General features: G+C 54.8%; 15 protein-coding genes across 15 annotated transcripts; 7 read left to right on the top strand and 8 right to left on the bottom strand.

The window, feature by feature from the left end:
• Window positions 1-230: 230 nt before the first annotated feature.
• On the bottom strand, window positions 231-2,174 carry Malapachy_0195 (5-aminolevulinate synthase; the record flags this gene model as incomplete). Its single annotated transcript, XM_018134726.1, has 1 exon — window positions 231-2,174. The coding sequence occupies one exon, from the start codon at window positions 2,172-2,174 to the stop codon at window positions 231-233; it is 1,944 nt and encodes a 647-aa protein (XP_017991113.1).
• Window positions 2,175-2,475: 301 nt separating this feature from the next.
• On the top strand, window positions 2,476-2,870 carry Malapachy_0229 (mrp2-mitochondrial ribosomal small subunit; the record flags this gene model as incomplete). The annotated part of the gene is made up of 3 exons (XM_018134760.1): window positions 2,476-2,504; window positions 2,544-2,763; window positions 2,808-2,870. The coding sequence occupies 3 exons, from the start codon at window positions 2,476-2,478 to the stop codon at window positions 2,868-2,870; spliced, it is 312 nt and encodes a 103-aa protein (XP_017991121.1).
• A 320-nt stretch (window positions 2,871-3,190) lies between these two features.
• Malapachy_0214 (50s ribosomal protein l19) lies at window positions 3,191-3,913 on the bottom strand (the record flags this gene model as incomplete). Its single annotated transcript, XM_018134745.1, has 1 exon — window positions 3,191-3,913. One exon carries the CDS (start codon window positions 3,911-3,913, stop codon window positions 3,191-3,193), a length of 723 nt encoding a protein of 240 aa, XP_017991151.1.
• Window positions 3,914-4,091: 178 nt separating this feature from the next.
• On the top strand, window positions 4,092-5,879 carry Malapachy_0222 (ccr4-not transcription complex; the record flags this gene model as incomplete). Its single annotated transcript, XM_018134753.1, has 3 exons — window positions 4,092-4,113; window positions 4,151-4,383; window positions 4,416-5,879. The coding sequence occupies 3 exons, from the start codon at window positions 4,092-4,094 to the stop codon at window positions 5,877-5,879; spliced, it is 1,719 nt and encodes a 572-aa protein (XP_017991079.1).
• A 61-nt stretch (window positions 5,880-5,940) lies between these two features.
• Window positions 5,941-6,915, bottom strand: Malapachy_0250 (hypothetical protein; the record flags this gene model as incomplete). The annotated part of the gene is made up of 1 exon (XM_018134779.1): window positions 5,941-6,915. The coding sequence occupies one exon, from the start codon at window positions 6,913-6,915 to the stop codon at window positions 5,941-5,943; it is 975 nt and encodes a 324-aa protein (XP_017990968.1).
• A 596-nt stretch (window positions 6,916-7,511) lies between these two features.
• Window positions 7,512-10,637, bottom strand: Malapachy_0243 (rho gtpase activator; the record flags this gene model as incomplete). Its single annotated transcript, XM_018134772.1, has 1 exon — window positions 7,512-10,637. One exon carries the CDS (start codon window positions 10,635-10,637, stop codon window positions 7,512-7,514), a length of 3,126 nt encoding a protein of 1,041 aa, XP_017990995.1.
• Window positions 10,638-10,968: 331 nt separating this feature from the next.
• Malapachy_0264 (hypothetical protein) lies at window positions 10,969-13,350 on the top strand (the record flags this gene model as incomplete). Its single annotated transcript, XM_018134793.1, has 1 exon — window positions 10,969-13,350. The coding sequence occupies one exon, from the start codon at window positions 10,969-10,971 to the stop codon at window positions 13,348-13,350; it is 2,382 nt and encodes a 793-aa protein (XP_017990942.1).
• Window positions 13,351-13,387: 37 nt separating this feature from the next.
• Malapachy_0207 (serine threonine-protein kinase nrc-2) lies at window positions 13,388-15,100 on the bottom strand (the record flags this gene model as incomplete). Its single annotated transcript, XM_018134738.1, has 1 exon — window positions 13,388-15,100. One exon carries the CDS (start codon window positions 15,098-15,100, stop codon window positions 13,388-13,390), a length of 1,713 nt encoding a protein of 570 aa, XP_017991172.1.
• Window positions 15,101-15,721: 621 nt separating this feature from the next.
• Malapachy_0236 (apg1-essential for autophagocytosis) lies at window positions 15,722-17,931 on the top strand (the record flags this gene model as incomplete). Its single annotated transcript, XM_018134766.1, has 2 exons — window positions 15,722-17,516; window positions 17,549-17,931. 2 exons carry the CDS (start codon window positions 15,722-15,724, stop codon window positions 17,929-17,931), a joined length of 2,178 nt encoding a protein of 725 aa, XP_017991106.1.
• Window positions 17,932-18,012: 81 nt separating this feature from the next.
• On the bottom strand, window positions 18,013-18,275 carry Malapachy_0190 (hypothetical protein; the record flags this gene model as incomplete). The annotated part of the gene is made up of 2 exons (XM_018134722.1): window positions 18,013-18,072; window positions 18,117-18,275. The coding sequence occupies 2 exons, from the start codon at window positions 18,273-18,275 to the stop codon at window positions 18,013-18,015; spliced, it is 219 nt and encodes a 72-aa protein (XP_017991103.1).
• Window positions 18,276-18,600: 325 nt separating this feature from the next.
• Malapachy_0257 (hypothetical protein) lies at window positions 18,601-18,951 on the bottom strand (the record flags this gene model as incomplete). Its single annotated transcript, XM_018134786.1, has 1 exon — window positions 18,601-18,951. One exon carries the CDS (start codon window positions 18,949-18,951, stop codon window positions 18,601-18,603), a length of 351 nt encoding a protein of 116 aa, XP_017990967.1.
• A 312-nt stretch (window positions 18,952-19,263) lies between these two features.
• Window positions 19,264-19,715, top strand: Malapachy_0279 (trafficking protein particle complex 2; the record flags this gene model as incomplete). The annotated part of the gene is made up of 3 exons (XM_018134808.1): window positions 19,264-19,279; window positions 19,317-19,374; window positions 19,406-19,715. The coding sequence occupies 3 exons, from the start codon at window positions 19,264-19,266 to the stop codon at window positions 19,713-19,715; spliced, it is 384 nt and encodes a 127-aa protein (XP_017990948.1).
• A 320-nt stretch (window positions 19,716-20,035) lies between these two features.
• Malapachy_0274 (spt20 domain-containing protein) lies at window positions 20,036-20,848 on the top strand (the record flags this gene model as incomplete). The annotated part of the gene is made up of 1 exon (XM_018134803.1): window positions 20,036-20,848. One exon carries the CDS (start codon window positions 20,036-20,038, stop codon window positions 20,846-20,848), a length of 813 nt encoding a protein of 270 aa, XP_017991127.1.
• Window positions 20,849-21,049: 201 nt separating this feature from the next.
• On the bottom strand, window positions 21,050-21,529 carry Malapachy_0208 (nadh dehydrogenase 1 beta subcomplex subunit 9; the record flags this gene model as incomplete). The annotated part of the gene is made up of 4 exons (XM_018134739.1): window positions 21,050-21,106; window positions 21,144-21,159; window positions 21,200-21,227; window positions 21,265-21,529. 4 exons carry the CDS (start codon window positions 21,527-21,529, stop codon window positions 21,050-21,052), a joined length of 366 nt encoding a protein of 121 aa, XP_017991181.1.
• A 136-nt stretch (window positions 21,530-21,665) lies between these two features.
• On the top strand, window positions 21,666-22,335 carry Malapachy_0276 (autocrine motility factor receptor; the record flags this gene model as incomplete). The annotated part of the gene is made up of 4 exons (XM_018134805.1): window positions 21,666-21,735; window positions 21,767-21,819; window positions 21,853-21,975; window positions 22,006-22,335. 4 exons carry the CDS (start codon window positions 21,666-21,668, stop codon window positions 22,333-22,335), a joined length of 576 nt encoding a protein of 191 aa, XP_017990929.1.
• Between the last annotated feature and the right edge of the window lie 45 nt (window positions 22,336-22,380).

Genomic DNA, 22,380 nt, shown 5'->3' with positions numbered 1-22,380 from the left:
AGAAAAGCGTCGTCGGAGCGAGAGGCCTAGAGTCCGAGAAAAAGCCAAAAAAAAAATTGCCTATGCACGAAGGATGGGCTACCAGATCAAAAGAAACGAGACCAAGAAAGCGGCAGAGATGAGCACGCACATAGCGCCAAACACTACGACGACAAATCACTATCGCACGACCAAGACGCAGACGCAGTAACCCCTCGCCATACGTCTTTAAACGTTAGGAACAGACACAGTTAGGCGTGCGTCGACGACGCCGGCGTGTCTGTCGATGACGTGATCGACGTCGCCGCGTCACATCCGCAGCGCAGCGCGGCCGAGTCACTGTTGACCAGCATCTCACTGGGCATCGTCAGCATGGCATCCGTCCATAGAGGCGAGTTGTTGTCCTCAAACTGCGAGCGGCGGAACAAATCAGCCAGCACGTCCGAGCCATCGCGTGGCGCCGCCAACAGATCGTCCACGGTACGAAGCTTCAGGCGCTGCCACACTTCCTTCAGTGCATCTACCAGCTGCGCCACATGCTGCGACGTGTGTTGCGGCGTAGGTGTGATACGCAGACGCTCCAGACCCATCGCTACAGTCGGGTAGTTGATCGGCTGCACGTAGCATCCATACTCATTCAACAGCATGTCTGAAGCCAACTTCGCCTTCTCCGCCGAGCCCACCAACACAGGCACAATGTGCGAAGGGTTGCTCTGCAGTGGAATACCGGCACTGAGCAGCGCCTGCTTTAGCTCACGAGTACGGATTTGCTGCAGCTGGCGCGTGCGGTTCGATTCCATCAGCACTTCCACCGCGGTCGCAGCGCCTACAAGCACCGCGGGAGGAAGCGTCGTACTGAAAATGAACTGCGGCGCATACGAACGAATGAGATCGACCAAACGGTTGGAGCCTGCAATGTAGCCACCCACGTTGCCATACGCCTTACCCAGCGTCGCGGTAATGATGTCCACACTGTCCATCACCGTACCACGCAGGCGGCCCGGAGGCATCGTAGCATTGAGCATCCAGTCAAGATGCTCAGCCACACCAGCACCATGCGGACCATACATGCCGACAGCATGCACCTCGTCCAGGAAGGTAATCGCGCCATACTTCTTCGCCAGCGCCACCGTCTGCTCAATCGGGCCCACAGTACCACTCATACTGTATACCGACTCAAACGCAATAATCTTCGGCGTCGAGACAGGCAGTGACTTGAGCTTGGCCTCCAGGTCCGCCATGTCATTGTGCTTGTAGATCATCTTCTTCGCACCACTGTGACGAATACCTTGGATCATAGACGCGTGGTTGCTCTCGTCGCTGAGAATCACACAGCCGGGAAGCTTGGAGCCCAGGACGGTAAGCGCAGCATCGTTCGCAGCATAGCACGAGCCAAAGACAAGCGCTGCATCCTTGCGGTGCAGACGCGCGAGCACTTCTTCGCAGTGTTCCACATGCATATTGTGGCCAGCAATGTTCCGCGTACCACCCGCACCAGCACCGTACTTCTCCAGCGTCTCCTTCATAGCAGCCAGCACACGCGGGTGACGCGACATGTTTTGGTAGTCATTCGCACACCAGACGGTAATTTCGTGGCCTTCCTCCTCCGTAAGATGGCCCATCGGCGCCTTTTGGGCCAGACGATTGATGTTGTTGAAGTAGCGGTAGGTGTTCTGGTCATGCTTTAGTTTCAGCTCATCATGGTAGAACTTCTCGAAATCAAAACCGGGGCCTTCGCTCGGCGCTGGCTCAGGCAATCGGCCCAAACCAGAGCCGGGCGTACGGCGCTGGTAAGGAGGCGAGGAATGCAAAGCCTCCGTCGCAGACGATGCCGGCGCAGGTGCAGAGGTCGGGGCACGCACTGTCGAATCAGGCGACGAGACCATGGCTGCGTATGCAGCCGGGGTCTGCGTCGAGTATGCGCGCTGCTGCGACGCCATCATGTGGCCACCGACTGGGCAAACACCACCAGCGCGCTCTAGCCACGACTTGGTCAAAGGGTGGGGCGCAGAGACAGTGTGGCTACCAGAGGCGCCAGCCACGGTGGTCTTTGTGACCCCCTGCGGGCCAGAGCATGTCGACTCGGCGATCGACTGACTCATAATAGGGCATTGCTTGGCGCGCGAAAGAAGAGGGCTGCTCAGGCGCGACACAGAGTACGCACGCGTGAGCTGGCACAGCTTCTTAGGCGGCATGTTTCTCAGATACGGGCAAACAACCCGAAGACGGGCGCTAGAACGTTGGAGGGCGTCCATGGTAGGATGGGAAGTGAATGAATAGTGGGGGGCACACCAAACTCACAGCCAAGCGCTCAAAATGCGCACGTAGGCCCTTCTGCCCTTGACTTTCCACGCAAAGCAATAATTGCACCAATCAAACCTACAACATTTGGCGATGGCCGCTGGGCCTTGACTAAGCAGTTCTCTGAAGCCACCCAGCGTAGATCGCTTCACGCCGTCCTCTCCGTTGTGGTGGTTCGAGAAGACGCTGCCTACGATGGGTGTCCGTCCAAATGCTCGCATGCTGTACGTATAGAAGAACACATGTATAATCTAACATGAAAGCCGCGATATGGCTGCTCGCCAAGCAGTGCAGTCCAATGAGCTCCTTCGTCGTGCGTACAAGTACATCGCACGCAACACCACACTGCCTTCGCGTGTGCGCCATATGGCCCAGTTGGAACTCAATTCGTTCCCAGCCAAGTCACGCCCTGCGTTTGTGAAGGAGCGGTGTGTCGACACGGGCCGTGGGCGTGGTATCTTTACCGAATTTGGTCTATGCCGCGTACGTATCTAGCAGGAATGATCAGGGCGACTAACACTTCGCAGTACCAATTCCGACGAAAAGCGGTCCATGGTGAGATCCCAGGCGTAGAAAAGGCCTCTTGGTAAGGCCTCTCTGAGTGCCTTTTATATTTCCTTTCCTATGTACCTATACTGGCACTCGCTTTGCGAGACGCTGTCTCTACGTAGATACCTGTGATAGTGCACTATTGTGTTGTTGCGTCGTATGTATGCGCGGCTGGAGGTAGACCCTTGTAGCGAAGGGCCGTTGCACGATAACGGGGCTGGCCTTGCTTGTGGCGGCAGTACTGGACTATGGGTGTGAAAAACGGCCGAATTTCGACCGAGGCGTATCGCCGGCCATCATCCCTGAGACTTGGACGATGCCCACAACGGGCACTTTCTGAGTACACCTACCAAGCTACCAACTACTTTTTCTTTTTTGAAGCCTTGGATGACGCAGGCTTGGTCGCACTAGGCGCTTTCTGCTGCTCGGCTGCACGGTACTGCTTGACAAGACCAGCCACAGCATTGACGCGGCGATCTTCCCTGCGGCGCATGTAGTACAGCTTGGCGCGGCGAGTACGGGTCAGACCTGGCGAGCCCTTCTTCGCGTCAGCTCGCTGGATCACCTTGATATCCTTGATCATAGGGCTATACGCATGGAATCGCATTTCCACACCCAATTTGTGCGCGATAGTACGCAGGACAAATGTCGTCGCGACACCAGCACGGCGCACTGCAATCAAGACACCTGAAAAGGCTGTCGACGTTGTGCGTGCAGGTGTCAAGTATGTCTCAACCATGACAACGGAGCCTGGAGGGATGCAGTCTGGCGACTTGCGTGAAAACAGACGGGCAATCTTCTCATCTGGGTCTAGTTCATTGGCGAGCTGCGCATCGACGCGTGTCATGATAGCCCGCGATGGGTGCTTTGGCTCTGGTACCGGTGTGCGGACTGTGTTAGAAGGTGTGGTATGAGTGCGCGTAATGACATGCTTCGCGAAGGGGTATGCAGATGCCTCTGTCACAGGCTCTTGCTCCTCCCTGCGGCACGGCGTGGTCGACATGGAGCGTGTCGCCATCATCCATGGCTGACGCGTGAGTGTTACCACTCGCGGCACACTGCGTGCAGCAAGTGAGCGCAACATGGGGACCATAAGAAGGCAAAGAATGGCAGCCGCCGTCGTCGCTCGCCTGACGAACGCAGACGAGAATCACAGTGCATTTTTTGAATTATTATGTACGACGGTGGGGGGCCGTGACCAACGAGCCAGCACGCTGCCAACTCGGCGCACGCAGTCCAGCGTTTCCAGTGACTGATCCACGATGGCAGCACGCAAGCTGCAAAGTACGTGAGAAAGTGCGAAGCTTGCTAACGCCCACAGCGGAGATCGACCGCACATTTAAGAAAGTGGCGGAAGGTGTCGAGCTCTTTGAAGGGCTCTACGACAAGCTCCAGACCTCTTCCAATCAGGGACAGAAAGAAAAGTTGGAGGCGGACCTGAAGACACAGATCAAGAAGCTACAACGGCTACGTGACCAAATCAAGACATGGCTACAGAGCAACGATATCAAGGACAAGAAGCCGCTCCTGGATAACCGGCGACTCATTGAGACGGTATGTATGATACATGACGACCTAATGTATAGCAAATGGAGCGTTTCAAAGCGGCCGAAAAGGAAATGAAGACCAAAGCCTTTTCGAAAGAAGGACTGATTGCAGCTGCCAAGTTGGGGCCGACAGAAAAGGCTAAGCTCGAGATGTCACAGTGGCTCACATCCATGGTCGACGAGCTTTCACGACAGACGGAGGTGGCCGAGGCTGAGATCGAGCAGTCACTTGCCTCTTCCAAGCGGAGTAAGAAGGCCTCCTCAAAAGACGACCGGGTGGGTGAACTAGAGCACCAAATTGAACGTCGCAACTGGCACATTTCTCGCTTGGAGATCTTGTTACGGATGTTGGAGAATGGCACGCTTGACGTGGAGCGGATCAACGATGTCAAAGAGGACATTGCCTATTTCGTGGAGAGTAATATTGAAGACGACTTTGAAGAGGACGAGGGTATTTACGATGAATTCAACCTCGATGAGGAGGAAGAAGCCTTTGGCCTCAAAGACGCAGAGGATGCCGCCGCACCAGAGCCAGAGCCAGAGCCTGCTGTGACTGAGGACCCGGCGCCCAAGCCAGCTGCCAAAGAGACAAAGAAGGAAGAGACGAAGAAAGAGGAGACGAAGAAAGAGGAGAAGAAAGCGGCATCCAAAAAGACGGTGGCTGCACCAGAGCCCCCGCTCAAGGAACGTGTTGTCACAAACTTTGAGCAAGGGAAATTGCAATCTACAGCCTCTGTCACGCCAACGGCACCCAAGGCGAGCACACCTACGGCTGTACTTCCTCCTATTCGATACGCTGCCGCAGCCGCGGCAGCTGTGGGTGGCGCTTCCTCGGTGACCTCGCCTGGCACAGCGTCAGCCCCCGTGGCGCCATCGCCCATCGTGCCAGCGGCAAGCACAGGGACTGATGCGGACACATCCTCAGCCAGTGCCAAGGGAGCTACGGATACCTCTACGGACGCTGGGCGGCCCGTGGACCGCGCGTCTGGCGATGTTCGTTTGCCTGATACCTTATCCGACTTGGTCTCTTCGTTTGAGTGGGCCAAGCAAAAATCACTCGCTCGCGAATCGAATCTCCCTCTCGTTCAGCGCACCCTTGACTCGAGCTATGCTGGTGGCGTACCTGAGCCTGTGGACTCGGAGAGCCCGAAACACTATGTACCGAAAGACCCCTTTCCCACGTCTCACTACTACCCACAATCCCCGGCCTCTATTTTCGACAACCCTGCGCTGTATGCCAAATTTGATGTGGATACGCTATTTTACATCTTCTACTATCAACAGGGGACGTACCACCAATACCTAGCAGCTCGTGAGCTGAAGAAGCAATCATGGCGCTTCCACAAGCAGTACCTCACCTGGTTCCAGCGCCACTCTGAGCCGCAGGTCATCACGGACGAGTACGAGCAGGGCGCCTATGTGTACTTCGATTGGGAAGGTTCATGGTGCCAGCGCCGAAAGAACGATTTCCGATTCGAGTACCGATGGCTCGAGGACAACTAAGTGTACGTAGGAACGTTCCTAGTATCTAGCGTCCAGCACCATACCCATAGGTCGTAATGCTTTAAATGTCCAAGGGGCCGAATCGCACTTCGTTCCACAGACGCAACAGGCGCAAGACAGAGGCAATCAGACCAGTGCTGGCCTCCAACATCTCCTTGTCTTCATCAGGCGCCCATGCCTCTAATATTGTGAAGATCGAATCGCTGTAGAGGCACAATCGTTCGATACCAAGCCAGCGCAGACGACGACGCTGCGACGCAAACGCCGTATATTCATGTTCTACGCGTTCACGCGCACTCGACACCATCTTTTTGCTCATGGTCGTATCTTCATCGATGCGCTTCATCTCGCTCTGCATCGCACGTACATTACGGAACATCGTGGTGGTAATGGCCTTGCGTCGTAGATGCACCGTATACAACTGCAGGACGAGGGACACAAGCGTCACAAACACACCAATGCGCTCCAAACCTCGACGTCGTCGTTGGAACCATGGCGGAAATTCCACCTTGAGGGGCATGCCGAACGCTAGCCAAAACAGACCGGATCCACCCAAGAAGGCCGCGACATCGAACGATTCACCCACATGCGCTGTCACTTCGCCCAGGGACGCAAATTGCTCGATGGCTGTGGGCGGTTCTTCAACCAGGTCCTCCCCTGTACGGAGCCTAGCCAGCAATTCCTTAGTACATGTGTATATCCATAGTGTCAAGAGCGCCAGCCGGCGTATATTTGCTACACCCTCACTGGCCAGCAACAATGCTCGGCCCAGTGCTTTGTGCTGAGGTGAAGTTAAGAGACGTGTCACCACAAAGCCAGTCGGGTTGCTCACAATCTCCCAAGCTTTTCTCGGACGACGTAGTCGCGCATGTACGTGCATCAAGAGAAGCGAGAATCGAAGCGCTTGCAATCCATTGTCTGCTGCTTCCCATGTTAAGAAATGCTTCCATAAATCGCCATGGTTGCGTATAGATTGAATTACTGGCTTGGCTAGGGGAAAAGGCCGCTTTACAGAGAGCACCTCAGAGGACGACATTCGCCCTCGTACGACAAAGTAGGTATAGGCCAAAGCTCTTTCTACAAAAACGGTACTGAGAGAGCCTCACGAGCAGGAGCAACAAGGTTCTCCACCGGCAATTTCACGCAGGGTAAAAAGAGAGAACACAAACGGAAGGTATGCGTGCAAATGCACCACTTTGACAAATCCATGCATGCAACTCCAACGTGCCGAGGCCAAAAAAGTGCCCGCACCCAGATTTGAACTAGGGACCCTCTCATCAACTTCGTCGAAACGTAGTACGAGTGAGAAATAATAACCACTATACTATACGGGCAAAGCGTCGCCGGCTATTTGGGAGAAATTAAATATCAGTTTTTCTCATTTAAAAGACTCAATCAGAAAAAAAGACGTGCCCGCACCCAGATTTGAACTAGGGACCCTCTCATCAACTTCGTCGAAACGCAGTACGAGTGAGAAATAATAACCACTATACTATACGGGCAGTGGTCTAAGCGTCGGACGGGTTTGTTCACTATCAAAGCTCGAGTCATTTTCATCTTGTTGATCTGGTTCTTTTCCACTTGGTTTGGCGGTTCCTCCTCAACGTTGCATTCATACATGTCTTATGTATCCTATGGCACGTCCTCTTTGGGAGTGTCTGTCAAAATCTCGCTTCGTGGCTGAGAAAACCGTTCAGCGATAGGAAGAATCGACGTATGGCTGGTATCAGCTTCTTGAGATTCCTGGAATTCTTCCTCCGCGTTCTGACTCTCTAGCGCATCTTGCATCTCTTCGGCTGGATGAAAGTCATCGGCGGAAATATTGCTAGGATCTGTATCAATACTCGAAGAAATCACAGGTGTGCTCGTAGTTGAGGCAAGTGGCGTGCCCTTGCTATTATTAGAGTTGTCATTGGACGTGCTAGAAGCATTGTGATCATCTGAAGGGCTTACACCCACTGCTGGAGGTACAAGTGAGTGTGTCTCTGTTAGGAAAGGAGAGCGTGCGGCCTGCGCACCCTCAGTAATGGTAATAAGCGATGGGCTTGCCACATGGGTCTCGTCTGCGTCTGCGTCAGGGTCCGAATCCGTCTCTGTAGCAGCAACAATGGTCGGCAATACTTGAATGCCAAGCCCGGTGTCGGAATACGTTGGTGACCCAGTCGTCTCCGGTGAAAGGGAAGCCGTTTCCCGTCCTGGTGAAGCTATAGTTGTAGAAGAGATGGGGAGAGGTGCAGCGGGTTCGTGCATAGATGGCGACGTAGCCACCGCATCCATAAGCTTCGTCGACACAGAGGAGGATACAGACGGTGAGCGTGACGATGGGATGGAAGGTGTGACGCTCTTGGTACTGCTTTCACGGTCTGCGTTCCAGGTAGGCCGTGTTTCTTCTGTAAAGAGCTGATTACGACCCTGTACCAGTGTCATAAACAGGGGACCGGACAGTTGCAGCGTAGGAGCCAACACCAATGTCAGGTTGGAAAGCGTCATCTTGGTCTTGGCCACATTGGCTGGCTGTGTGAGTATACCAAGGTGTTCTGTAATTTCACGGAGCATGTACCACTCGCAGTAAGGAATACGCTGCATAAGCGGGATTAACTCTGCGATAAAGGCAGCATGCTTTTCTTCGCTCATCGGACTAGGTGCCGGACTGGCTCGTGGCATTGTCGTGCTCATAGCCGAGTCAGGGCGAAGCGGTGGTTGGGTGCATTTGTCACCACACAGCCGGTCCATGATCTGTGCAACATCCTCAGGCACTAAAGGCTCTGGGAGTTCACGCAAGTACATTTTCAACACACTGCACACAGCGTGCACATCGAGATCCGCTGGGCCAATGTCGACCATTGCCAAATCAGCACCTGGCACATCCCAATAGGCACGCAGCTTGGACGAGTGTGAGCTTCGGCCTGAAATCCGGTAGATGCCTTCTTCATCCACACCCCATTTCTCAAGACTCTCAATGGACCGCATTACCAAGCGGGGCAGGCAGTAGAGCTGCGCTTCTCGGCGACTGAGCAAACTCGGTCGAGCTGGATCCATCTTCGTATTGTCGCTCGGAGCTGGCGGTGAGAAGCATGTAGAGGCGCGCGTTGCCATCACAGCTTCATGCAATGGCAGTCCAAAGAGACTCGTGGTAGCATCGTCTGCCGACGTCTGGGACGTGGGTTGCCGAAGGGATTGCATGCTGCTGGAAGACGACAGCATCGACGAAGAGCGAAGGGGGCGGAATTTGGATGAGCGGGGTATCGAAGTAGCAGAAGGCGCCTCCAGCCAATCCAGCCAAACACGCGTAGGAGTCTGTAGCGAAGCTGCTTTGGCCGCCGCATCGCCACGGGCCATCAACATAGGTAAGAACATGGAGCGACGTCGCGGGTCTTGTTTGCTAGCGTCGCGCGCCAAGGTGGGTTTCCGTTGCGTGGGTATAGCTGCTGTCGATGTACGTAGTCGTCCCATCATATCGAGGCCTCGCTTCCCCAGGGAGCCAAATACACCAGACGACGATCCGCTAGCCCGTCGCTCACTGTTCGATGGCGAAATGGAGGAGGCCGTTGTCGAAGTATCCCACGACGATGAATGAACATCCACGGCACTCGATGATGCCGGCAGACCTTGTGACGAAATAGCAGGGGAGGCCGATGGTGACATGGGCACAGGCGAGACAGTCGTCTCCCGAGGAAGTACGGAAGGGATACTCGGAGTGTCGTTTGTGACGAGTTTGGGCGACACTGGCTTGGGCGGCACATCGAGCCATGGCAAATGAGGCTTGGGCAGAATCGGTACATTGGCCGTGGACATCGGTAGAGATGTGGTGGGTGGGGTGTGATCAGATGTCTCTGCCGAGACTGTGGGCCCCTCTACCACAGCCTTGTTTTCCAGGCTTGGCTGCGAGGCAGCACTTACCTCCTTCTCCGCTGCCGATACGGGGTCCACGTGCTCGGAATGGTTGTCATCTTGGGAGCCAAGATGACTCGAGGCCGACACAGCTTCTGTGTCTGTATCAGGCTCTGTCAATGCCGTGGCCGACACGTGAAGCGACGCATTAGTCGAGCTCATGCTGATAGGGCGATCGACAACAGCCGTCGTGGCAAGAGCGGGCGAGGTCACGTTCATGGCAGGCGAAGACACCGACGAGGGTAAAGTCATGGCAGGCGATAAAATCGCCGAAGAGGCCACAGCCGGTGATACATTCTTTGACTCGCTCTTTAAATAAGGCGAGGCCGACGTGGAAGCAAAGCCAGGTGTATCTTCTTCGTCTTCCTGAATAGCACTGGGGTCCACCTCTGGGATGGGCGACGTGGCCTCACTGATGACCGTCGGCACTTCCTCTGTGGATTGAGAGGTGGTGAGCTTGGTGACAATGGGCACACTCGTCAGCTCCGACGTATCTACAGAAGCGCGGGGCGAGTCTTTCGAAGGCGAGAAGGACGACTTTCGGTTGCTGCGATCGAGCGACATGCGCAATGCAGCAAGGGACGATCGTGGGCTGGCATCGTTGGAGTCAGGCATATGGTTCAGGGATTCACTCGAAGGGAACACTGTTGTTCTCTCCACGTCTTTTCTTGAGCCAAACTTCATTGTGCGTAGTTTTCCAAAGCTTTTTAGCGCGCTGGAAGGCAGACTTGACTTGGACGACGCGATGCTAGGGGGTTTCACATTCGCATCGCGACTGCCTGTGTGTGTATCATCCGACGACTCCCCTGGCGCATGCTTAGCACGCTCCAGTATAGGGCGGTTGATCCGCGCCAGGAAATTCGGCATGCGAGGGCAGGAGAGGTGCTGCTGACAGGGGAATGTAGTTGTGACAAACTACCGTCTGATCACGGTCAACTCGGGTGTTGCGACGCAAACGAGGGCGCCCTGCGCCGGTTGGCTGTCTATTCAACTTTGCAGCGCCGCAGGGAGGCCCCCTGCCCAATCGACGCTGCACAAACGAAACCTCCACGTACGAGGCCCCACAGGGCCGACAACCCCTTCTGAAGGCCATGGGGGCCGACGTCATACATCACGTGGGTCTGAAGAAAGTCGTCGCGCTTGCAGCTGTGCACGAGCGTGTCGATCGATATCGCCTTGTGGTCGCTGCGAGAGGCTGATGGCCGAGTTCCAGAAAGAGTCCCTCACGTTAGAGGAGACGAACCGTGTGCGTATCTCGCTGGGTTTGAAGCCCCTTGAGGCAGATCCGCCCACGGACGCGTCCCAGACCGAGGAGGACCAGGCGCCTGCATCCAAGTCGCAAGCTGAACAGGACAAGGAAGCGTTGGCGAATTATACGGCGCAGCGCCAAGCTGCTGAAGCCCAGGCTCAAGAAGTGGCGATCCAGGAACGGCTGGCCAAGGCAAAAAATCGCCGGGATCTCGCGCGGCAATTGCGCGGCCCCACACTGGGCGACGCTACCGAGACGGCAGCCTCGACGAGCGCGCGTGACTGGGTCAAAGCAGCGCGGAAACGTGCGCAGGAAAATGCAGATCGGCGGCTGCGGGAGCAAGAAGAGCTGGAACAGCAAGCAGCGCAGCAGCGTGATTATAGTGCGTCTGACTTGCAGGGTCTTCGCGTGGCACATGACTTGGACGAGTTGGCGGAAGGCGCAGAGGAGCGAATCCTTACGCTGCGGGATGCCGATGTGCTAGGCGAGGACGAAGATGAGCTCATTGAAGCAGGTCTGGATGCTGCAGCGCGTGATCGTGAAAAGCGCGAGCGAGCGAGAAAGCCCAAGGCGTACACGGGTTTGGACGACGACGAGTTTCTTGACGGTCCCTCGCGTGGCGTCCTGGACAAGTACGATCATGTGGAAGGACTCGATGCACGTGGAAGCTCTGCCTCGTCGACGACCGGTGGTTTCCGTCTAGGGGATGTTGCGTCAGTTGAAGCTATGGACGCTCGTTCACATGCGCGTCAGGAAGCACAACGTCTGGCGGAAGCGCGCGAAAAGCAGAAGACGCACTTGGACTATGAGAAGAATCTGCCCGTGTCGGACTACGATGTATCGTTCAAAAAGAAGAAATCCAAGAAAAAGCGCGCTACGCGCATCAAAGTGGAAGAAGACGAGGACGTTGAGCTTCCTTCCACGGAGGCCATGGCCGTGGATGCGCCCGCTGCGCCGCCTGCGCGTGCAGCTGTCGAGACGCTGATTGATGATGACGAGCTGGCAGCGAGTCTTGCCCGGACGCGGCGTCAGCGAGCCAAGCAGTCGTTTGCCAAGACGACCCCCGCTATGATTGCTCGTCATCTCGCTGCACAACGGGAAGCGGAGGCAGCCGTCTCTTCGTCACATACCCATCCTGACGGCGCCGACGAAGAGGGTCTTACGTTTGATGAGACCTCCGAATTTGTACGTCAAATTGTTCAACGACCGCCGCAGGAGGAAGCCGTAGCGGCAGAGATCTCTACTACGATGCCCACGAAGGCGTCCACGGACGTTCCCCTTCCTGCTGTGCAGGGTATGGACGAGGAGGAGGCTGCGGCGTTGAATGCGGCAGCGACCACCATGCCGTCGACGGCGACCGCTGAGCCGCTGCTAGGATCTGCCCCTACGTCGCCGCCTGGACAAGCAGAGGACGACAACGACAACGACAACAACAGCAACAACGAGGACGAGGAGGCTATGCCTGCACCCAATCTCCATTCAGGCGGCGTTGCAGGAGCGCTGAGCATGTTGCGTAGCCAAGGCTTGCTGGAAACCGTCTCGGCAGAGCAGTTGGCTCAGGAGCAAACACAGAAACAGTACGATGCATGGCTTCGTGCGCGACGGAAGGAAGAACAGCGCCATGCACGCGAAGCATCGCACTTGCATGGCGCTGCTGCCCATGCGCATGAGCGTGATACGCGCCAGCGCGAATGGGACGAAGCTCAGGCGGCGATGGATCGGTTTAAGGATTACAAGCCCGATGTGAAAATCGAGTATCATGACGAATTTGGACGTACGTTGACGACCAAGGAGGCATGGAAACGTCTTTCGCATACCTTCCATGGCAATGCGCCTGGCCACAAGGCGCAGGAAAAGCGGTTGCGGCGTATTGCCGAGGAACAGCGACGTGAGCGCATGCTGGCCGGCGATACAGGTGCCCTGACACGAGCCTTCCAAGCCCGATCGGAACGGACAGGTCAGGCTCATATGGTGCTCAGTGTTGGCCAAAAAGACCATGCGCCGCAGGACATCGATCTCGGCGCGCCGCCTGCCCTAGAAAAGGCGCCGCCTGCCCGACCAGCCAAGCCGAAAGGCCCCCCGGCCGATTGGCAGGCGCCTCCGCCCGCCGAGTCTATGCCTCCGGCGGCCGAGGCTGTGACAGCCACGACGACGACGACCCCCTCGCCACCGCCTGCGACGGAACCTGTGCCGCCTCCGAAGCCTGGCTTCAAGCCAGCGATGAAACCTGCCTTTGCGCCTGTCGCTTCTACGCCCGCGCCTTCGTCGACCACGACGTCTGCGCCGCGCGACAAAGTCCGCATTTCGCTCGGCAAACGCAAGGCGGACTAAGACTATTAGATTGTTTTCATGTACACTATAGGACTCATTACTGTCCCACTCGGACCACCGACGCGTTTTGGAACTGCGTAAAGGGAGCGGCGGCTGGGCTCTCTGCCTCGAGGACCGTGTCCTGTTCCCAGTCGTGAGGTCGAACAGGTTCATGTTTTGCCATCCACAGCAGGTTGGCGACGTCGGTCGGTACAGGGACAATGGGCGGGGTTTGGTGCCGCAGCAGACCCCAGGAAATGGACGAGAACCAGCGATGCTGCTTGACTTCACTCGCGCCCCATTGGCTGCCTAGGCGTTTGTGCTCATCCTTGACCAGCAATTTGCGCACAAACTGCTTGCCTGTACTCGACATCGCCACCGGATCACGGAAGGTCACATCTTTACGAAGCACATTGGAAAACGTCGCATTGCGCGACGTCCCTTTGAAAGGTGTCGTAGCATAAATCATTTCGTACACAAATATGCCGAGCGTCCACCAATCCACCGACGAGGTATGGCCATGCCCCTTGATGACCTCCGGCGCAATGTACTCTTCCGTACCCACGAACGAGTTGGTGCGCAGATCCGCAATACATGCGCGCGTATCCACCAACGGCATCGCACGTGGGGACGCTTGGAACACGGTCGGCGCAGCAATTTGGTCGTGGGCCTGCGCGGAGAGGTCAAAGTCAGAGAGCATCAAATGTCCTGTCTGATGCAGCAGAATGTTTTCTGGTTTAAGGTCTCGATAAATGAACCCCATCAAATGAAGATACTCCAGCGCAGCTACGACTTCTGCCGCATAGAAACGCGCATCCTCTTCAGACAAGCAGCGGCCCGGGCGTGATTGCAGCGCACGGAAGAACTCGCCTCCGGCACAGTACTCAAGGCACAAGTACAAGTAGTTGGTCGTTTGGAATGTGTGGTACAAGGGCACAATGAAGGGGTGATTGGAGGCCAGCAATATGCCTTGTTCAGCCAGCACGCGTTTGATTTTGTTGCGCTTGATCATCTCGTTTTTAGCTAGCACTTTCATGGCAAACAGTTGATCGGTCGACGTATCTGCGACCAAGTACACACGCCCCACATCTCCCTTGCCGAGAAGTTTGATCGTCGTAAAGGACTGCGGCGTCACTTGGACGGCCTTGGTCTTCACACGAGGCACCGTCGCTCGATGCACCGCGGGCAGCTCGGGGAGCGGCGGCGGCGCCTCGGCTGGCTCGGGAGCCAAGCCGGCACTCAGCGCCCCCGAGCTCTTGGACTTAAACAGTCGCCCCAGACGTCGTTTGGCTGGATCGCCCGACGCGTCATGCGCAGGTCGTGGCCGTGGCAATCGTCGGAAGGACGGAAGGAGTCGGCCCTTGCGAGGCGATGCAATATCTGGGGCACTCGCCGCTGCCGCCGGCTCTTCTCGCTCCGCAGCAGCTTGCGATGGCACAGCTGTCGTCGAGGCATCCAGAGGAAGTGGCGGAACATCCTTGGAGGTATCCGGAGACCGGTTGGTCGGCACGTCCAGATGAGGACCCGCACTCGATTCACTCGAGGCATCCATCGGAGGGCTCACAGACATGGGCCGCATCTCTGGGGCATATAGGTCCTCGTACGATTCTTGCCAACTGGACAAGGTAGTGAAAGTCGTTGAAGGTGTATTGGCATGGAAGAGCAGCTTCGTGTCAGGCGCACTGGACACGCGCCGAATCCATGGCGACTCTCCTGCTGCGTACGTCTGGGGGACAGGGAGGGTGGATATGTCCACCACATCCCCTAACATCGGTAAGGAAGTGCCGTGAATCCCGTGCGCCGACGGCGAAGTATGCAAGGAGCTTGAGCTCTGACTTGCTTCTGTAGCGTATAAGAAACGGCGATGGTTTGTAGCGGTGCTAGACGTTGGACTAGAAGTTGCCATATAGCTCCTATGCGACGACGAGGGGCTCGCTACCCTCGTACCAGGCGCTGAGCCACCAGGCGACGTGGACACACTCGCCACATCGGTGACTCCTACGTCCGCCGCCTGCTGCGGCACGCTGAGTCGCCGCTTGTAGTGGCGGAAGCGTGGGACCCACCGGCTATGTGTTCCAGGTGATACGTTAGATGGTCCCGATACCGTGACCATAACTTTTGCCCCCGAACGGCACGCACACTGTGTTGATGTCCAAGGGTCCACCAGGCAGGGCCGCCAGCCATATTTGTCTCGCCTGAACGTACGCCTCGCCCTGACCGGCCACGTGTTATCACGTGATACTTGTGTGCGTGTCCTGGGTGCAGGGGCCACCTGAGCGTGGGGCGAATGGCGTGCGATTGGCACGTATCAGTCATAGCTCGCGATAGATAGACTCCTATTTATCGGTGGCCTGGCCGGGTGCTTGCAGTCCTTTTTCACACCCCCTACACCATGTCCTCCGAGTCTCACCCTACAGAATCACAGGTGGGGGACTACGCGCTGGAGAAAGAGATCGGGAAAGGCTCTTTCGCCCAGGTGTATCTCGCCCATCATCAAGCGTCGCCGCAGCAGTTGGTGGCCATAAAGTCAGTGACTCGAAGCAAGCTCTCCGAGAAACTGCTCGAGAACCTGGAAGGCGAGATCTCTATCTTAAAGTCGATGCGCCATACCAACATTGTCGACCTTCGGGATTGCATCTACACAGATGAGCACATTCATTTGATCATGGAATTCTGCCCTGGTGGCGACTTGTCCCAATATATCCGAAAGCACGGCAACGTAGCTCCATGGGAAGGCGATGCAACGGTCAATCCACTCGCGGCTGCTCAGCGTGCCAAGTATCCTCATCCTGAAGATGGCGGCCTGAACGAAACTATGGTTCGTTCCTTCCTGGCTCAGCTCGTGTCGGCCGTGCGGTTTTTGAGAAGCAAAGATATTGTGCACCGAGATATCAAACCACAAAACCTGCTTCTACAGCTGCCAGACGAGGTAGCTCTCGCTTCAGGCCACCCACGCGAGATCCCCCAAATCAAATTGGCCGACTTCGGCTTTGCGCGCTCCCTTCCAGCGGCATCGTTGGCCAAAACCTTGTGCGGTTCACCCTTATACATGGCCCCTGAAATCCTCCGATATGAGAAATACGATGCCAAGGCAGATTTGTGGTCTGTGGGAGCTGTGCTCTACGAAATGTCCGTGGGTAAACCTCCCTTCCGTGCAACCAACCATGTCGAATTACTGCGTCGCATTGAGCAAAGCAACGATCGCATCAAGTTCCCTGACGAACGATCTGCTCAGTCACTTGCCAAAGATGCTATGCGGCGAAAACTGCATGGCGAACCTCCTCGACCCCCCGCTCATCCTGTCGCAGAAGATATCAAGTCGTTGATTCGATGGTTGCTCAAGCGGCATCCTGTGGAACGCATGAGTTTTGATGAGCTGTTCGCCGATAATGTCATTACGCAAGTACCTTATACAGGAAGAGCTATTATCAAGGACGAATTGGCTGCGTCTGTTCATATTGCACAGCTTCCGCCAGATATGCTCTCACCGCCGTCGGCTGCACCTCAAGCAGGACCCGCCTTGGCCACTTCCCTCCCCTCTGATCCCACACACATGGACGAAGACGAGCACCCTAAGCCGGACGATCTGCCCTCCGATTTAGGTGGTCGTACTTTCAATACTGCGGTCGGATTCCATGCGCCTGCTGCTACCATTAGCTCCGAAATGCCTACACAGGACCGACGGTCACCGAATCCCAGTGCTTTATCTAGGGCCATTAGCAAAGCTGGGGATCGTATGCAGATCAAAGGCCATAATGGTGCCTATGCTTCTCCTTCACTGCCCTCTACCTCTCAACCAGGCAATGCTGACATTCGCAGTTTGCTCAACAAAGAAGCCAAGCCTATGTCTATACCAAGAGGTTCATCCATGGCTTCTGCGTCTGCCCCATCTACCGATGATGACTTGATGCATTTGTTGCGCAGCCTTGCGAAGAAGGCTTATGTGCTCATTGAGTTTGCCGATTCTAGGTTTGCTGAGCTACATGCCCCCTCCATGACATCTCGCCTTGGGTACTCTCCAGCGGAAAGCAGTCCCAGCTCTGCTACAGGGCATTTGCAGGAAGTCGCTGCTGCTGAAAGTCTGGCTCTTTATGTACGGGCTTTGGGCTTTTTGCAACAAGGATTAGAGGCTATCAATGCATACGTGGAGACGAAGCAAGGTGAACCTTCCCATGAGATGCGAAATTGTACGTATACATTTTATCTGTCTAACCTACAGTGGCCCATTGGTTCAGGTCACGCTTTGATGAAGCCTACGAACGATCGTTACATGCACGTGCTTCCTGTAACGATTTGCTGCCTGACACGGCGCAGCATATGGATCGCCAGATCTTTGATAAGGCTCTGGATTTGGCTCGCGCAGCTGCACTCGAAGAACTGGAAAGCAACAAGTGTGAACGAGGCTCGTGGGATTCAACGCATTGCATCCTTTTGTATGAAACTGCCCATTCTCTGCTGCTTGGCCTACTTGAGCCCAGTGAGGAACATATGAGTTTGTCCATGAATTCTATTTCCACGGTGGAGAAGTTCTTGCGCAGTATCACAAAGCGTCTCGGCGCATTGAACGTTGCACCCACTGGCGCTGTGAATATGGTGGCATGAACTTTGGATGCGTTGTATTATAGCTGTAGCTTCATCATCTTCGTCGTCATCATCATCAGGGGTATCCAACAATATAGACCATTATCGCAAACGCTCAAAACTGCTCGAACGTCCAAGCACAACCACGGCAAAATCCATGAGCTGTCTTGTTAGCCGTTGTTGATGGCTAAGCCATGTATACATACCCATTCACCTGCCTCCAAATAGGCACTTAAGAACCTGCGAATCTCCGTGTGCCGGATACGTCCCAACGACAATGTCAGGCCCGTATTTCTTTTGATACCGGAAAGTACCACACTCACAAGCATGGCATCTACAAACAAATGAAAAAACCGGCCAAGCATGTTAATCGACAGAGAAAGAGCATCACTATCAGTGTTGGTCCCTTGGCCATATTGATCACGTGTCGTCGCCACCTCTCTGACCACTCTTTTTTTCAGGCGTCATGACCATCCTAACTCATCCTAGTTGATTAGGTGTGTCTATTTTCGAAAGACGTTGTCGAAAGACCCAGGTGATATATGGTTTTAGAACGCAATAGCGATAAAACGTAGCATTAGGGGTATATAAAACGATACGATACCGTCGGAGCGACGGGGTGTGCTCTACCATGTTGACATGCCGGGCATTCCACTCAAGCCATCATAGTGTGTCATATCATAAGTATCATCATGACACCCAACGGCGCCATGAAAAGAATGAGGGCTGCTCGTCGATTTCAATCCAGCCTTCCCGGCGGGTGAGATAAGCACGCTGTCCAAGGCCTTGAACGGGAAGCGCATTCGCCTCATACCCGGAAGGCGCCTTCCTCTTTGCCTCTTCTTCCGATAAAGCACTTCGGTTGGCAGGGTCAATACGGTTGGTAAAAGTGCCTTGTCCATTAGCCGGGCACGGGAGCCATGTGGATGCCGAAATGGATACTGTGACAAGCGCGGCCACAAAGGTACTGATATAGAAAGTTGATTCCAGCGAACGACGTGATCGGAAACGCAAAGGAAGCACTTGACGCCACGACCACATCTGCTAATAGGGTATGGTGCAAGACGTTGCAAAAGATTCCACGAAATGAAGTCGTAGGACTCGTCCGATGACTAATCCTACACGTGGAAACCGTTGACCTGCTTGCGTCGTTCATTTCCCCATAGTGGCCGCGTCGTAGCTCCCTGTGCGCGGTGGTATGGCACATAGTCGCGTGGTACGTGCGCCTCTATTAACCAGAAGCAATGCGTGGCCATTATTAGCCAAAGAAATGCGCCGCTATACCTAAGAAACAACCCGGAGTATCCATCTGTGGATGCCAAGTGGTATTTCTTGGCCCATAGCGCGTTGGACATGCTGGACGAGCGGTGTATGTATCACAATATCCGTTGCGCTTACTAGGGCAGTAAGTCAAAGCACGTCGCCGTATTTGGGTCTGTTGCTTTCCGTGGAGGATACTGCTATGTATGTGGTTCCCAACTCTTCTTACCTGCAGTTACGGATTCCAGACCAGCACGCAATTGAAGATCTTGCTCATGCTGGAGCAATCCACCCATGATGTACCAGACAAAGACATCTCCGACATGTTTCGAGCTATTCATGCCGTGTATATGAGCTATATGTCCAACCCCTTTGTGAATATGGGCGCCGACGACTTGCCGCCCAATGCTTCTATGGATACACCCCGGCGCCCTACCGTTCCACCGTTTGCCAGCGGGAAAGATATGCCTGTCCAAAATGGACTCTTTGATAAAAGGATCTCTGCTATCACTGGCTGGACTGTTCCTACTACCTCAGATGTATAACACAATGCATGTATTTCAAGCTGGACCGCCACTACGACATTGTCTTTTGGTCACGTCGTTCTTGACATCAGGGGCTCTCGCATTTATGGGAGAGTCACATACCTTTTGTCAGAAGATACGACCTAAATGAACGCCACTTTCTGTAGAGCCGCCTTGTGGCACATTCGTGTCACCGTACGAGATTTCAAAGCGCGAGCACAGATACGGGTGGAACAAGCGCAGCCAAGAAATGCTCCACATGGAGAAACGAACGTCTATAGGTGTTTTTGGTTCATATCTCGTCACAGTGCGTAGCCATTCTGTCCGGCAAGCTCGGTTCGATGCTGCGTCTTGTGTCATCGTATGCAACATCTGCTGCACTCAACATTATTATTCCATGTGCACGGACAGGAGGTGCGGCTCACTTCTCTTCGTCGGCTTCCTGTCTGTTCACGAAACAAGACCCTGTGGCGCTGAGTGAGGCCATTCGACGTATCATGCGGACTAGTGCACAACCAGTAGCGCTCGTATCCGCATTTCTTCCGTCTGATCTAGGAACAGGGCCTTCCAACCAGATTCACACTACTACTCTCTCTTCGTTTACGACCGTCTCCTTGGCTCCTCCTCTTGTTGCCTTTTCCATCCGCCTTCCCAGCCGTATGGCGGATGCCTTGCGTGCGGGTGCTGCTATACCCACCTCCCACCACCAAAGCCCGACACCCGCGCAGATTATGTCTAAAAAGCCACACTTTCTGATTCATATCTTGTCGTCGACACAGGGTCCCTTGTCGGATTATTTCGCCAAACCTGGAGCTCCGCCTTACGTGGTTGGTCAGGCGAATCAAGATGGTCATCCATTTGATACACACCCTATGCAGCTGTCAGAATCAGTGGAAGGGCAACTGATTCCTCGTGATGCTGTAGGCACGCTTGCCTGCAGCCTTGTGTATCAGCTGGACTTGACATCGTCCGATTTGCATGGCACGACCGAATTCGAGAATGGTTGCATTCATACGGACGAAGTTGGCAGCATGCTATTCCTAGCGCATATCCACCATGTTGAGCAGGGCGATGTACCTCCCTCTGTGTCGGACGTACGGAAGCCACTTGTGTATTGGCACCAAAAATACCATACCTGTAACGAGGCTCTATAGACATACACCCATTCTGTTCTTTCCCTATATAGCACTGGCATATACGCATCTCACGCCTGCTTTCCTGTCGTTTGGGCGCATTGCCATCTTTGCTCGGACCAGATTGCACACACACACACACACACACACACACACAAGCTCATTGCTTCCACGTCGGTACAGCCATCGATCGTATTGGCAGAGTATATACTACCGAGGTGCTTAAACACGCTGGTCCTTGAGCGACTCGGCCTTCTCTTTGTCGGTAAACATGCGCGGCTAGATAGTCAGTTGCATCCAAAATATTGTCACATACAGGCAAATTGCGCTCCCTGTACAGAGTCAGTTTGAACCATGTAAGCAAATACATACCACTTCGTACCACCCACATACGTCGGAGCTACGGCGAGTAAGTTTCTCGGTTCGAATACACGTACGCTTGTATGGATCAGGGTGCTGACGGCTAGCGAGCTGCTCCTCAGCACGGTTCAAGATGTTGGCGAGTTCACGAGGGTTCCTCACGTTGCGGTTCACCTCAAACTCGGCACGAATCCGAACGGCATCCTTGCGCCAAGTGTCACGGCGAATGTGCCAGTTGAGGGAATCACGGAGGAAACGACGGTACAGACCCATCACATACTGCTTGTGAAGCGCGCTGAACGCCGGGGGCGCAGCCGACAGCCTTGCTGTCGTCACAAACATTTTTGGCGGCGAACGGAAGGAGCGTTCGGCGACGGTGCCCGCCTGCCGTGTACCTAGTCACGTGATACCAATGGTGGGGGGCCTGGCGTTCGAGCATATCACGCATGCAGGCGTGTGCGCTTCTTGTACTCTGGACATGAACGATATTGTGGGGGTGTTCTTTGCCCTGTTCACCCTATGGGTGGTGGTCCGAATTATACGAGGATGTATGTACCGATGCTATTTCTTATAATTCAGCTGCAAATGGTGTGTCTAGCGCGCAACCGAGTGCTACGCGCACACAAGAGATGGTATGTGACATTTTCGCTGTACTTATATTCTAGGTGGACACGGTCAAAGCCATGTTCCCTGACATACCAGAGGCCTCTATTCGCTACGATATCCTCCGCAGCGGAAGTGCTGAAGCTACATGTGATCGAATTCTTCAGCAAGGGTATCTCCCTCCCGTATGTATTTATTTGCGCTGACCACTGTAGCCCCCTGCTGATTTCCCTGGTGCGACGGAGACACAACATCCACCACCTTCTACGACTAACAGTGCTGTCACAACATCTACTACATTGTCTGCTCGTCAGGACGCCAGTGTTGCCACACCTGTATCTCCTAGCCTTATATCTCGCTATCATTTGGAAGATCGTGTCAATGCCCATTCCTCCCATGAAGCCTCGCCTATTCGTGCATCTTGGTCCGCTGATGCCAAAGATCGTGCTGCAGGTCTACAGGAACGCAAAGCCCAGATGATTTTACAGGCCCGCAAGCGTATGGCGGAGCGCAAAGCAAGCGAAGGTGCATCGACATCGCAGTAAAAGCAATGCTATAAGCATGAGTACCTCTGTTTATAGATTCATGTA

The sequence above is a fragment of the Malassezia pachydermatis genome (genome assembly GCF_001278385.1).
Source record: "Malassezia pachydermatis strain CBS 1879 chromosome Unknown scaffold6, whole genome shotgun sequence".
In the NCBI taxonomy this organism is placed as follows: Eukaryota; Fungi; Basidiomycota; class Malasseziomycetes; order Malasseziales; family Malasseziaceae; genus Malassezia; species Malassezia pachydermatis.
The sequence above is the reverse complement of the archived record's forward strand: the minus strand, read 5'-3'. Positions and strand labels throughout refer to the sequence as shown.